We start from the raw sequence: 14,467 nt of genomic DNA on the forward strand, positions 1-14,467 counted from the left end.
AATCAACTATTTGTAAATAATGTAAGTCAAGTCTAAACCAATTTGAAATATTTTCCGAAAAAAGTTTATTGTTTCTTGAGAATATAAGTTTGTGCTGTACATTAGTAAATCATCAAAGTAAAAATGAATAGGGTCATATTGAATTATTTTGTCTAAAAGAGACAAAATGAGTAATGGAATAAAATTGAATATTTGTGTAAGTCTTTTATTGCCAGTATACTGTACGCTATTCTTAGTTATAAGTAGCGCATTTTTGTAAGTGCAAGCTAGTTTTCCAGAATTATTGTATCTGTAGAGTTTCAAGGTCTATAGAAATCTTGTATTTTTAGAGTATTGATTATACTGAAAACTGCAAAAATCATTAGTTTCTATTAACATCTGATTAAATAATAGAGAAAGAATGAATAAGCAATAGGAAGGCTGTGTAAGAATCAATCACTTCAAAGTATCCGCTTTGCTAATAAATTTAATAACATAAATGCCTCCCATGCTGAGAGTTTGATGTGATTCACCAGTGAATACCAGCAGATTGATCGATCAATTGTTGAAATTGTGTGAAGTACATGTAATTTCTATGTTAAGTCTCAAGTTTTATCAACACCGAACATTTCCCTAATTATAAAGTTGGTTAGAAACAAGTAACTAGGATCAAGCTACTTGCTTTCTAACTGACTTTGTGTAAACCAGGTTACAGCTATCTATAACGTGATAAATTTTCAATTTTATTTTGATAATTCTTTCAGATGCTGTCAAAATAAAATGTTTCAATAATTGCATGGATTCTGTGAAGTCCATAGATCTAGATAGTGGGAGAATTAATTTTTTTCTGTTATTCTGAAAATAATATTGGTTTGATTGAATGTTTCTTTCTATCGATTCATTCACTGTGACTTGGTTTGAATTTTATTCTGAAGACATACTATAGAGAAAAATTGAGCGCCTGTAAATATAATTACAGTATGTCATTCCCAAATAAATGAATGTATACTAAGAAAATGGAAATTTTTGAGTGATGTTAATCCAACATAATGTGTACCTCCTCTAGTTTTCTATTGTCCTGGCATAATTTTCGATAGTTTTTAGTCATTGAATGATATCTGTAGGCCATACCTCCTATACTTTTCTGCTGCCCTGGTATAATTTCAATCTTTTCTAATATGGAAATGAGAAATTCCTGTGTGGCTACCTCCTTTAGAATTCTGCTGCCCTGGTATAATTTTCGGTAGTTTCCAACTCATTGAATTATATCTATATACCTCCTATACATTTCTGCTACCCTGGTATAATTTCTGTCATTTCTAATATGCAAATGAGCAACTCTGGTGTGGCTACCTCCTTTAGAATTCTGCTGCCCTGGTAGAATTTCTCTGTCATATTCAGCCCATGATGTCAAACCTACCTATCATCACATTAATTATGACCGAATATACCAGGGCAGCAGGAAACTATAAGAGGTTGATTTGTAAGATGACAAAAAATGTTCCTAATTCTGAATGTTGAAGGAGTGAGTATTTATTTGATTAGTCTACTCATCTCTGTAACAACTTGCTACCCTGGAAGAGTCCAGAATTTTCTTCTAGTGGGATACTGTTTTCTGTGATTTCTAATTTCCAGAAACTCTTTATTTCTATTGTTCAACATGTAGTACTTATAAGGATGTTTTACTCAAAATAAAATGCAACACATTGTGTATGGTAAATGTTTTATTTTCACAATACAATAGACTAAATAAATAGTATTTCAGTCAAATTGCAGATTTTCAGCACATTAGCGACGGACTCAATACATTTCCAATTAGAACAAATTTATTTATAAAATTCAGCATCCAAAAGTATACTACTTCATTTTTTACATTATTCAAATGATTGTTTATATTGAAAAACAATACTGGTATTAAACATATCACATACATGAATACACGTCTGAAAACTATTATTTAGATACATTGTTTGCAAATGAAAATTCTTTTTATCCAAGTATTAAAATTATCATTTCATAATTTCCAGTCCTGCACATGATATGAAAATACAGTACGTCTGAAGATTAATAAAAAGAATGGTGTGGATCTTATCTATGAAATATACAAATAATTTGTATAAATTATTGATATTCTATTAGTTGCTACTTGATACAATTATTACGGTCCTAATATTACATCCAAAATTGATATGTATCAATTATTGAATAATGTGCTAACTGGTAACTAATGAATGTAAAATATAAAAAGTATTTTAAATAATCAACAAAATCACGAGTTAGCTGAATCAGAAGTTTAAAATTGAATGTAAAAATATTAAAACCTTAAATTACGTATTGGAGTATTTAGTTTGGAGTTTTTCTGTCTCAAAATTTTCGTATTTAGTCGACAAAAATTATTTTAAAATATTTAGTGAATCAATCAATCTTAAATTAGTGTTAAAAACGATTATGAGCTTTATAGAGTTTAAAATGAAAATGGCACCTAAAACTAATTGAGACATGAATGATATTGAATTCCTCTGGAATTAACATGAACGAAATATTTACAAGGAAATCTTAGAACATTACACTAAAAATTATATTGTAATTGAGTAGTAAGAGAACATTCTGACCATAAAATATGGAAGGACTTTGGCATCTAACGTTCATATTCATTAATGAATGATAATTAATTGAACTAAATGATTGTGATGAATTATCTGTTGAAAATTGAGAATTATCAACACACTAGACTATATTGCTACAAAAATATAACAATCTACTAGAGAGTATGACACAATATTGAGTAAATGTTAATGAAATATAATGACGAACATGGAAAATTATAATGGGTATAATTTTATAAATATTATGAAGAAGATAGATGAGATGATAACAAAACTGAAAAAATCAGAACACTTGAAAATATCATGTCCAAACAACAAAAAATAAACATGTATGTAGCCTATACTAAGTTATTTATAATTACAAATTAACAATTACATAAACCAATTTGATGTAAAACTATCTTAAAAGCATAATTATTACGATTTAAAATGCATCAGGTTATTCAGAGTTCCCTTGGATACTCCGTATTAAAATTACATACATTTTACACAAAATTGGTAAAACCTACACGTATACTGTTTCCATAACAGATCATAATCAGTGGTTATTTTTATGAAAAATCTATTCTCAATAATTATTATAATAACAACAATCAGATGATGCAACATATAGTAAAGCTTTAAATGCTACGCTAATGAGATTACAAATATTTTTGAAATAATAAAACATTTGGTTATGAGATTGAATTCAGCTCTACCTTTCATTCCGGGTTAAATCGATATAAAATAAAACTTTCAATAATCTATCAACCTCCTGAGATCAATTAAAGTAATATAATTTTTATCTACAATTACTATTAACTAAATCATACAACTAGCAATACAACATAGTTACCAACAGAAAATTAATTTTCATACTGTTTTGATCAGCATTGAAACTGACTAATCATGATTGAAACTGAAATTATCTAGGTGGGCTCAAAACTGATTTAAATAAACGCTTCACAAAAAATAAAGGATTAGAAACTAAAATTATACCAAAACAGCTTATAGATTATTATTATCTTAAATTTGACATTAACATACACTTTATAATGATGATATTTTGCGGTTTTGTTCTGGCTTCACTTAGTGATCAGTAAAATCAATATAATCAAGAGATTCACAATATTCTATTGTTCAGAAGATCAAAGAAATGACAAGTAGTACGATACACTACAAAATTATACTACATTATTATTATTTAGCACTTATTATTATAATAATCATATTAAATGATTAAACGAGAGCAAGATAATAAATGATGATATTGAATTAGTGTTAAAAGTATCAAGTTTAAGAAACACTGAAATAATCAGATTATTGCTTATTTTTATAGAATCTATACAATGAAAAATAATTATTATGTCATGTAAAATGTCTATTCTTCCTAAGTTCGTAGTTAGGAAAAAACACTGCAAAGCTGATTTTAAGAGTACTCAGTTGAAACAAACTTGGATTATCATAGCATGATAATGCTAAATTTTCTCTATGGTTAAAGCTGAACCTAAACTAAACATAATAATTCATTTTGAATCAAATAAATGATAGTGAGTTTTAAAAATAAATGACTGTAAACCAGATTTGGCAATTTTGAAAGTTTTAAGAACGTGTGATGCAGACTAATATAATGAATTTATTCTTCTCCTTGAATTTGAAAACCAAACCTCAAAAGTATCTACTATTATTGAAAATACCGCCCTCTTTGTTAGCGAATGGATATCTCTTATTTGCAATAGGAGAAAAATGATCAACTTCCAATGATATCTCAAGTTTTACAACAGTGGGTGAGCAAAAATAGATTTACAAGCATCATTCATTTGGTAAAGTCTAAATACACACTATCAAATGGCAGATCACTCATCAACATAATTATGTAATTAGTACATTTGATTACAAGTGTTTTAAAAGCTTGCGTTTGCTGACAGTCTGTTCTATTACACGCAAATGGATTTTACTTGCTTTAAATATACAGTTAAACATTCTAACATTTAAATCTATACAAATTTACAATATTTTACATTATATACAATCATACGTACATTAAAAATTATTTCCTTAAAGATCTACACCTGAAATAGTTCACGTAACTCTAAAACCTAATAATAGGTTCACTAGTTCAGAAAAATTGTTCATGAAAGCAATAGTAGTTGAAATTGAAACGTCCTAGAAATGAAATAAAATATAAACAACCTAGAAACAGAATAACATAATAAAATTGTCAAATAATGTGCGTTGTTGTAATTATTAACACGATTCACATTGTCAGAAAAAACGCCTACTTTTGGACTTGATGAAATTTGTAATTCTCATCAATTTATTATTTGCTTACAATTAATATTGTAATTTGAATTACAATGGCCTAACAAAATGAAATGAAGCATTTTGGAACTTGCATTAGAGAAGCACAAAATCGCTTCAAAATAATTGTTATGTAAGAATGTAGGCTAACCTATTTTAGAAATGCAATTTCTATTTTTAAATGAATTTTTATCTTAAATTACTTTGTTAATAATTGGAATTTTTAGTGAATTTTAGTGGGAATTTCGTTTAGATCTAAAAATCATATTCTTTTTATTATCAAATTCTGTTATGATAACTAAAAAGTGAAAGCTAAAAACCATGATTTGATGATATTAAAATTTTAAAGCTAGCCAAATTTTCAAACTACAACCAATCCGACTTATTCAAAGAGAATAGCTTGTTGGCGGATATATATTTTTGAAAAAATATAATTAGCCTACTTCATACGGGCATTTCAATACAGTATACATTATTTCCAATATTTTAACCGACAAATGGATAAAAGCTAGAATTTCATAAGTTTATGCACATTTAAAGTCTAAAAATGTATTTTATCATGAGAGATTCATTATCATACCTTGAAAAATTGTAACAGTTTTCTTTAAAATACGAGTTTAAAACTTGATTCCATTTTTAAACACTCAACTACTCTCTAAGACGAAGTCACTGAAATTTCATACTGAGATTACAATCTCTCTTTAAAATTGTTCAATAAATAATAGAAGAAATATTTTGTTCAATCATAGCACAAAGCAACCATTGATAGTAACGTGGATATGATATGCAAATGTCAACACCGAACAGTCTTGTTGGTAGTCTACATACATACAAACAAATAATGTTGTATCATCTTATATTCTTAATTGTCCCTAATATAATAAAGAAAATGGATATTGTCAATAATTTAATTGTTCAGGAAGACAGACTTGACCTAAAAATAATAAGTCAGTTAACCTAGATCAACTGTCTAAAATCAATAAGCATTATGATGATCTCTGATAGGACTAGCTTAGTGTAGCACGGTGATATTGTACGGATTTCATAAAAAATTATGATAACATTATTCGTCAAGTTAGATTGATGTAAGATGGTAAGAATAAAAAAATCTAGACTCAAAGAATAACAATAATAATATCGTGTGACCTGGCTGGCTCAGGTCTGGTGTCAGAGTTTTCAGGTCGCAACTGATCAATTTCAGGGCCTCTGACATGACCTAACGACTGCTTTTTAGGCAGCCGGGACCGACGGCTTAACGTTTCCATCCGAAACACGGGAGTGGCCCGCGAAAAATATCTTGCCCGGGCTGGGATTCGAACCCGGGCCTTTGGATTACAAAGCCAGCATCTAATCCACTCGACTACGTCCTAGACTCAAATTATTGATGTCGTTTGTTTTGAATACTTGACAACATCTGACAAAACCCAAATCTCAAAGGACAACTATAAGAACCCTGAAGGGCTTTGAGAACTAAGGACTTTCATGGTAGAAATATCAGAAAGAACAGATTTCTAGTAGAAATCGTCTTTCGGAGGAGACAATAAGCCATCGGTCCCGACTACCTAAAAAGTAGTCGTCATCTCTCATCATCATTCCTCTCTCATTACCCACGCACAAGCCTAAGAGCTTAAGTGGGCATCACCCTCAGCATTATTATTATTGAATCTTATAAGATCTATTTTCTTTTAATCTAGAACACTCCAGGTATCTGTGAAAAATTACTTACTATCTTACAAATAATTTTTGTCAAACTCTGTTCAGTTATTGAACAAAATATATTAATCACTGACATATTCACTGATTCACATACCACCTGGTACCATGTATGAAATAATAATCGTTGATAAATCTCACTTTCATACTGAATTGGTTCCTGCTACTGCTAGGAATTATATTATCGTTGGAACTACTATAGTTCCTGATACAAAAAATTGCGTGAGTTATTGGAAATTAGATTCAGATTAATTTATTTGCAAATACAAATAGATATAATAAAATATTCAATTACAATATGGCTTTGCCCATGTGAGAAACCTTCTTCAAGTTTTGTATATGTATATTATGTATTATTTATACTTTCTAAGAAGAAGAATAAAGATGATTTCAATTTCAAAGATAATTTCAATAATACAATTTAAATAAGGTTATTCCTTGGGTGTTTCAACTTTACCTAATTTACCTTCTCCTTTACTGTAAAAACGTGTCTGATAAATCAAAATACCATAGAAAAGTGGCTCAAGATGGTATTTTTTTAACATCAATTAATCAATTATTTATAATCATATCATCACGATAATTTCAATTGAACTCACTTTTCACCAAGTTTTTAAAATCTGGAAGATAGTAGCAGTTTAGGCTGAAAGCGTTTTGTTTCTTTCCTGCTATTGAAAAACAATTATTGTTGATCAGTTTCAAAATATATTACCTAATAATAAATAATTATTTTTACTTTAATGATATGAAACCCATGTAAAGATCATTCCTGAATAAAAACACTGTCGGTTCACGAGTCTTCCCTCAATTTCAACCCTTATGAGTTAAAGAATTCCTATCATGATTAGAAAGTTTTTTATTAAGATTTTTTTCACTGTATTATAGCTTCCTTTAATTTTGAAAGTCTATGTATGAATTATATTCAGGGCTCATGTTTCTATTTCATTTATCTGTTATTTATAATTTTGTTTTTTCAAAAAAAGTTATTCTTATGACGATTTTATTCACTGTAATATTTATAGCCTACTTTAATTTTGAAGGTTAATGTACAAATTATATTGAGGACTCATTTTCAATTTGATTTATTTTAATCTGCTATCTATACTTATGTTTTATTTTAAAATATTATTCTTATTTAAGAGTTATGTTAAACTGATAGATTGTAAATTATATTGTTTTATTTTTTTGTGTGGAATAAATAACGGTTTGAATTGCATTGAATTACATCTCATTACATCCTATGATAATAAGTTTGACCATAACAGTTGGCAAGTAAATTAAATTATTCTGTTTTCTATAAGGAGTAAATAAAGATAACTTTTTGAATTGCATTGAATAGCCTACACATTTCAGCTTGTGATAATAAGTTTGTCCACTACAAAAGTAAAATAAATGCAAACTTCATTATTTGCACTTCAGAAATACACATAGCAATATTAACTGTGAGAAGACATTTTTTCCAAATCAATAAAATAAAATGCCAGATTTCTCTCTTGAAATACAAATCTATCTATCACTGATGCGTACTCATATACGCGTCCTAGCATAGAATAAAATGTCTTGAAATTGACACAAATATTTATTTAATGTTTGTGACAATTTCAAGCATCTTTAATAAAACCATTCACACATACTAGAATCTTTTCTAGCTGGATGAAATCTAAAACTAGAAAGGATCATTCGAAAATACTTGAATACTTTCTCTAGCTGCTTAAAATCTAGAATCTCTATCTCGCGTCGTGGTAATAAAAGCGGTAAAATGGTTGAGAAAAATGAAGACTCAGGTATTTTTGGCGCTTAACGTGGTGTCCTCAACGAATTGGTCCCAGTTGAACTCTGAGGCCCCTCTGCCCGGCAGTTCTCCCAGATGCGAAAATCTCTCCGCAAAATGCGGATCTCGAGCCTTTAGCTTTTCAAATCTCCTGTTCACACAAAAATATACCGTAAATCAGAATACTATTACAGTTCATCATTTCATGTATCATAATTAATACTGATCATCACAGTCTAGCCAAGAAAAGGTTATATCAGAATATTTTTATATTTTATCATTTTGTGTATCATTATTAATACTGATTATAAGTCTAGTCAAGAAAAGGTTATAGAGAGAAATGATTGGAGCACAATTTTCATTTTCGCAGCTCTGTTGGGGACAATTAGGAGGTGAACATATCAAAAGTACCCACCACTCCCCACTTTGCTAAAGGGGTAGGGATGGATTATAGATCTCATTAGTAGTTTTGGCTTATATCTGTTTTTTGAGAAATAAATTTGAATCTCAGAAACTATGCGTCTCGTCAGAATGATAATCCTATAGAAGATAGAAGCTAGAAAAATACGAAAAGCACAAACATTCCCTTAGTATTTCGATTGGTCTGTTGTTGCAAAATTGAAGATTTCACACTCAAATCAACACTAAGGGCCGGTTTCCGAGCTCGGGATTTAGCTAAGTCCTAGACTTTAAACAGCTGGAGTCAGAAAATTGGCTTTCCGAAACGGGGCGTAGTCGTAGTCCACGTCTAAATTAAATTTCGAGAAACTAGATAAACACAAAATAAAATAAATAGAAAATAATGTAGTTTCAGCTATTTTGAATTATTTAGGAATGCTTCATTTCGTCAAGGAAAAACGTTTCCAATTATAGAAATTAGAAAATAAAGATTATCATAAAAACCATGACTACGCACCGTTTCGGAAAGCTTTTTTTCTGACTCCAGCTGTTTAAAGTCAAGAACTTAGCTAAATACCGAGTTAGAAAACCGGCCCTAAAACTGTTTCTAAAATCGGAGGAGAATGTATAACATAGTGGGATGATACATATTATTGAAGAGAATTTCATCTACAAGCCTGAGAAAATTGAAAAAAGACCACGGAAGAAAAATCGAAACATTTCTGTTTACATTACATGGACACCTGAAAAGACTACCTAAACACAGACTTATTTTCATGGTAAAATAATATTATTATTAAACGAAAAACCATAGTTGAATGCTGTAAACCACCCCAAAGACTTCTGCTACTGCAAATATTGACTACAGGGAGAACAACTAGAAGGAAATTCGATGAGAGCTACTATCAAAAAACTATCAAATACCTTTTCATGGAAAATGCATGACATGTACTGAATAAGTTAATTAAAACCTTAGGCAGGCGCATCTTTGGTCTACTTTTCTAAGATCTGAGCCAGCTGGTGACAGGACAATAGCGCTGCAGACACACAAAGTCTGCTATCTCTTAATAGTGAATGATTTAATAGAATCAACAGTTGCCAACAGTTTGCAATTTTCTCGAATTTCGAGCTTATTTTCAATTTTAGGTGAAAATGCTACTGAACATTAATTGTAGAGATTTTTAAGGTTCGAACCCACTAGAACGTATCAGACACGGACCGTGTCAGACCATGCCAGGCACGTAAAATAACATCTATGCCCACTACACCGGATCAACAGCGGTCTATGCCAGTACATTACGCGTATGGTACGCGTATGATACGGGTATGATACGCGTATGATACGCGTATGATGCCCGGTCAGAAGTTGTTGGGAACGCGTCAGTTAGCAAGAGAATGTAGCGGTGAACTGGTTACCAACGCGGTGCATACGCGGTTACAACGGGGTTTGCAGGCGTCACGTGCCATGCAAGGAGCGTTCCGTCACAGACAAAATATACTGGCTGACAAATGTTGACCTGGACGTGCATGGCACGCTCCGTGCTTGGCCGGTGACGGAACGGTCTAATGGGTGCATTACATATCAAATGATGCAAAGAATATTTTTTTGCATGTGTCGGTACGGGCACGGTCATGGTATGATACGTTCTAGTGGGTTCGAACCTTTATGCTGAATCTTTTCCACTTGAAATTTTTTGTTTAAATTGTATCTGAAGCCTGATAATTGGGAATCTAAAATCAAACTTTGCATAGATGGGGCGGAGCTCCTGAAATTTTTACAGACATGGGACTTGTGGCAGTTGATAGAGCTTATCAATGACTATTTTAGCTATAAATTTAATCAAAATCGTTGGAGCCGTTTTGATAAAATCGTGAAAACCCCTGTTTTTGACAACATTTTCTTAATTTTAGCCGCCATCTTGAATTGTATTTGATTGAAATTGTTCGTGTCGGATCCTTATATTTTAAGGGCCTTAAGTTACTTTCAAGTCATTCCGTTGAAGGGGAGATGAGATATCGTGTACACAGACGCACATACACTCATACACACACACACACACACACACCACACACACACACACACACACACACACACACACACATACATACATACATACAGACCAATACCCAAAGACCACTTTTTTCGGACTCAGGGGACCTTGAAATGTATAGAAATTCAGAAATTGGGGTACCTTAATTTTTTTCGGAAAGCAATACTTTCCTTACCTATGGTAATAGGGCAAGGAAAGTAAAAAGCCACACAGATTTACGTTTTTACTGATTTTTGTAGTTGTTTTCAATTGAAGAAGGGCTGGTAGATCCAAACTTACCTGTTCATGAGCTTTAGAGCGAAGTAGTAGAGCTCGAGATCGAGGGCATTGAGCTTTCGTATAGTCTGCACCTGGTCAGGTCGCAACGTGGACAGAGTGAGGCTGGAATAGGTGGCGTTGTGCTGTTCGAAAGGTACAGCAAACCGAAGGTTGAACGTCTCCTCAAAAACGTACTGACCAACCTGAAATCAACACAAACACAATTCATTATCTATTGGTTTAATATAATTATTTATTAGTTCGATTTAGTTATTTATTGGCGTACTAATATTAATACTAAATACTAGTTTATTTATTCATTTTCATTACATACAAAGGCTCACAGAAATCCATGGAGAGCTTTATTTACACAAGTAACTGAAACAACAAATCAACTTATCTACATTATGAAATTATAGTAAAAAGAAAAAAGAAAGCAAAAAGCATCTACACAGTTAAGATAATCAAATTAATTACATTCTTATAAAGAAGAATGATAAAAGAAAGCAAAACCATTTACTCAGTTAAAATACTCAAATAATTACATTATTATAAAGACAAATGTGGAAAGAGAGAAGATAAAACAATCTTTTTCAAAGAGTAGACAAAAAGAATTTTTCTGATATCTCAACAACAAAGGATTTCATTTTTTTACCCCTAAATTTCAACCCCAAAAAAGAGAAAAATCGTGAAAAGTCCATTCCACTGTAACCAGCATTCTGTCTACTAAAAAAATCAATAATAAAAAAAATTCCAAAAAACTTCCCCAAGATTTCGCAGTTTACAAAAAATAGGGGATGATTTTCGTTGATTTCGATGTCAGATTTTTCTGGATGGTTTGGGGTATAATAAAATCCAACTCAAACCCTCACTAACCTTCCCCAATCCCCTTCATCATAATCTCTACTATGGACCTGGGTATACTTGTAAATACTGACCAGCCTGCAAGAAATGTAGAAACTTTGTTTTGAGGAGATAGAGGCTGAAATTTGGCAACACCGCGACAGCTGCTTCAATGTGGCAACATAGGATCTATTTCTATAGTGAGGTCCATGTTATAATGGCAGTGTAGGAAGATAGGAGAAAAGGGTTGCCAGATCTCAGTCTTGCCACCCAAACAGCTGATACTGGTTATCTGATAAATTTTAACTGTTCATTATCGCTGAAAATAGTTAATCATATTTTATTTGTCAAGACAATATATATTTTTTAAAGATGTAATAATACATTTTCATGATTGAGATAAAATATTTTGTCAATTAGTTGAATTTCTACATTGTTGATAAACGATGTGGCAACATCGCAATGCGTGAAAGAGATAGCGCCATCTGCTTTGTTGAACAATAGACAAGGATAGCAACAACATTGTAAATCACACACTGCCATTATAACGTGGACCTCACTATAGACACGGCGATGGCCGAATGACCTCGAGTTGACGCTACTGTAGCCCCAGTTAGCGCATGGCGGAAGGTTGGTGAACCCAGAGTTGCCAGCTAGCGCTAGAGCGGCGGTTGTTTGGTGAACTACCCCAGGCTGGTTTTAGATTCATTGACGTCATTTAATGGGCGACACACTTAATGCTTTTTGAGGAATAAGAATATTTGAATTTGATAATAGACAAGCCTTTGGTTCTCCCGTTGTATGTATGGGTGTATGTTGTTGAGGCGACCTCAAATAAGTGGCTTGCAATACTGCAAGTTTCCAGTTCGGTGGTTCGGAGTCCACCTATGAAGAAATTCACTTCAAACTGACAGCCTGGTAGCAGGTTCACTGGCATAAAAGTAAGGAGTGGAAAGGAGTGAGAAAGGTAAAGAATGGGGGCGAGAGAGAAGGAAAAAGAGAGAATAAGGCCTATCATATACGTTTCGATCGGTCTTAAGGCCCGGACTCTTCATCCCGGGTCTTAAGGCCGATCGAAACGTGTATGGTGTGGCCTCAAGACAAAAAGTGATCTCAAGGCCGGATTTCGGCCGCACTGGAATCAAGTGAGGCCCGGCCTCAAGACGGATTAATTTTAATTGCTCTTGAGACGGAACTGAACGTGAATGGGGAAACCTGGTTTCGTCTTAAGGCTAACCCGCTCTTCTCCCTCTGCCATATTTTCTACCCTCGGTCATCACGTTTTGCACGTATTATGGATAGCAAAATCATTCTTAAAATCGATTTCTTGAATAATCAATTATACCCTTGGTCAACATGTTTTGCACGTGTTATGGATAGCAAAATTATTATTCTAAAAATCGATTATCGAAAAAAAGAAATCGATTTCACAAAAAATAGATTTTTAAGAGAGTCGATATTCATTTTTCATCCCCAGTTGTGCCTCAGTGTGAGTAGGCGAAAGTTAAGTCACAATAAAAACCGGGTTTTTCAGGAAAGGAATACTGCACTGATCATCCCCTAGTTTCACTTCAGAGTGAGCGGAATAGTTGAGGAATCAACACATCCCCCAAGCAGTAGGGTGTCAGGTCAGTGTGTGTGTAGTAGTGTGGTGTTTTTGGAGTGTGGCATCACATTCGGCTGAATAAATTATCTGCTGAGGCTGATATGATAATATATGATTATCATATTCCTATTTTCATATTATAATATTTCTATTATCATAGTTGTAGTTGATCACATGAAATGAGATAAAAATTAGATTTCGTATTTTCCTCTCTGTTCAAATATGGTAATAATGATATGATCAACTAAGATAATAGAAATATTACTGTGTAATACCTGTCTAGTCCTGTCCTAGTAGTGCTAAAAAAGTGTCAGGGTTGAAGGATTGAAGGAAATTCAACTTTTATGATAAAATTGATAACATCGCAAAGATTTGTTTTTCTTTTGAATATAACTTCTCCCAGAATCATGGGGCATTGTAATGTGTAACAATTTTATATCAAATTAACGGAGAGAATGTCTCCTTTCTATTGGTGTCTGGATGATTTTTATCCGATACATAATAATTTTTTAATTAATGATTATGTTCGTCAACGTCGATACATTTCGAGCAGAAAACATTAAATTTTCGTCATGCTTGAAACTTTTTTGTTTTGAAAGATAAGTGGGTGGTGAAAGCAAGAAAGTTTCACAGAATTATTTTGAAATTATTTTCAATTGTCAAAAGTAGTCGGAAGGTCGTATTTTGGTCTCCAAGGAATTTTAAAGTTAGGAGAGCGTCTGCATGGTATGTATTGTGTACCAAATTGTATGCTAAAGGCTGGTAATTTACAAAATATTTGACTAAATTATTTCAAACGCAAGCAGCTGATTGCCTCTAGAAAGGCTGTAATGAAACACTGCTTGGATTATTCGAGGCGAGGTTGTCATTTTCACTATTTATAATCATGTTGCATGCAGTTGCTGAATTTTTTCAAACGTTCTGTATTTAATAGAGCTACCGCGCTACTGGATACGGTACT

General features: G+C 32.2%; 1 protein-coding gene across 1 annotated transcript in view; it reads right to left on the reverse strand.

Annotated features, from left to right (window-relative positions):
• Positions 1–1,685: 1,685 nt before the first annotated feature.
• The window catches only part of LOC111047724 (heparan-sulfate 6-O-sulfotransferase 1), a 32,180-nt gene continuing 19,398 nt past the window's right edge, over positions 1,686–14,467 (reverse strand). The window contains exons 4-5 of the mRNA XM_039440267.1: positions 11,079–11,260; positions 1,686–8,500 (exon numbers count right to left, since the gene is read on the reverse strand). Coding sequence (XP_039296201.1) covers positions 8,359–8,500; positions 11,079–11,260 — 324 coding nt within the window. The 3' untranslated portion in view covers positions 1,686–8,358. The remainder of the gene's footprint in view (positions 8,501–11,078; positions 11,261–14,467) is intronic.

This window comes from Nilaparvata lugens, chromosome 13, assembly GCF_014356525.2.
Source record: "Nilaparvata lugens isolate BPH chromosome 13, ASM1435652v1, whole genome shotgun sequence".
NCBI classification, from domain to species: domain Eukaryota; kingdom Metazoa; phylum Arthropoda; class Insecta; order Hemiptera; family Delphacidae; genus Nilaparvata; species Nilaparvata lugens.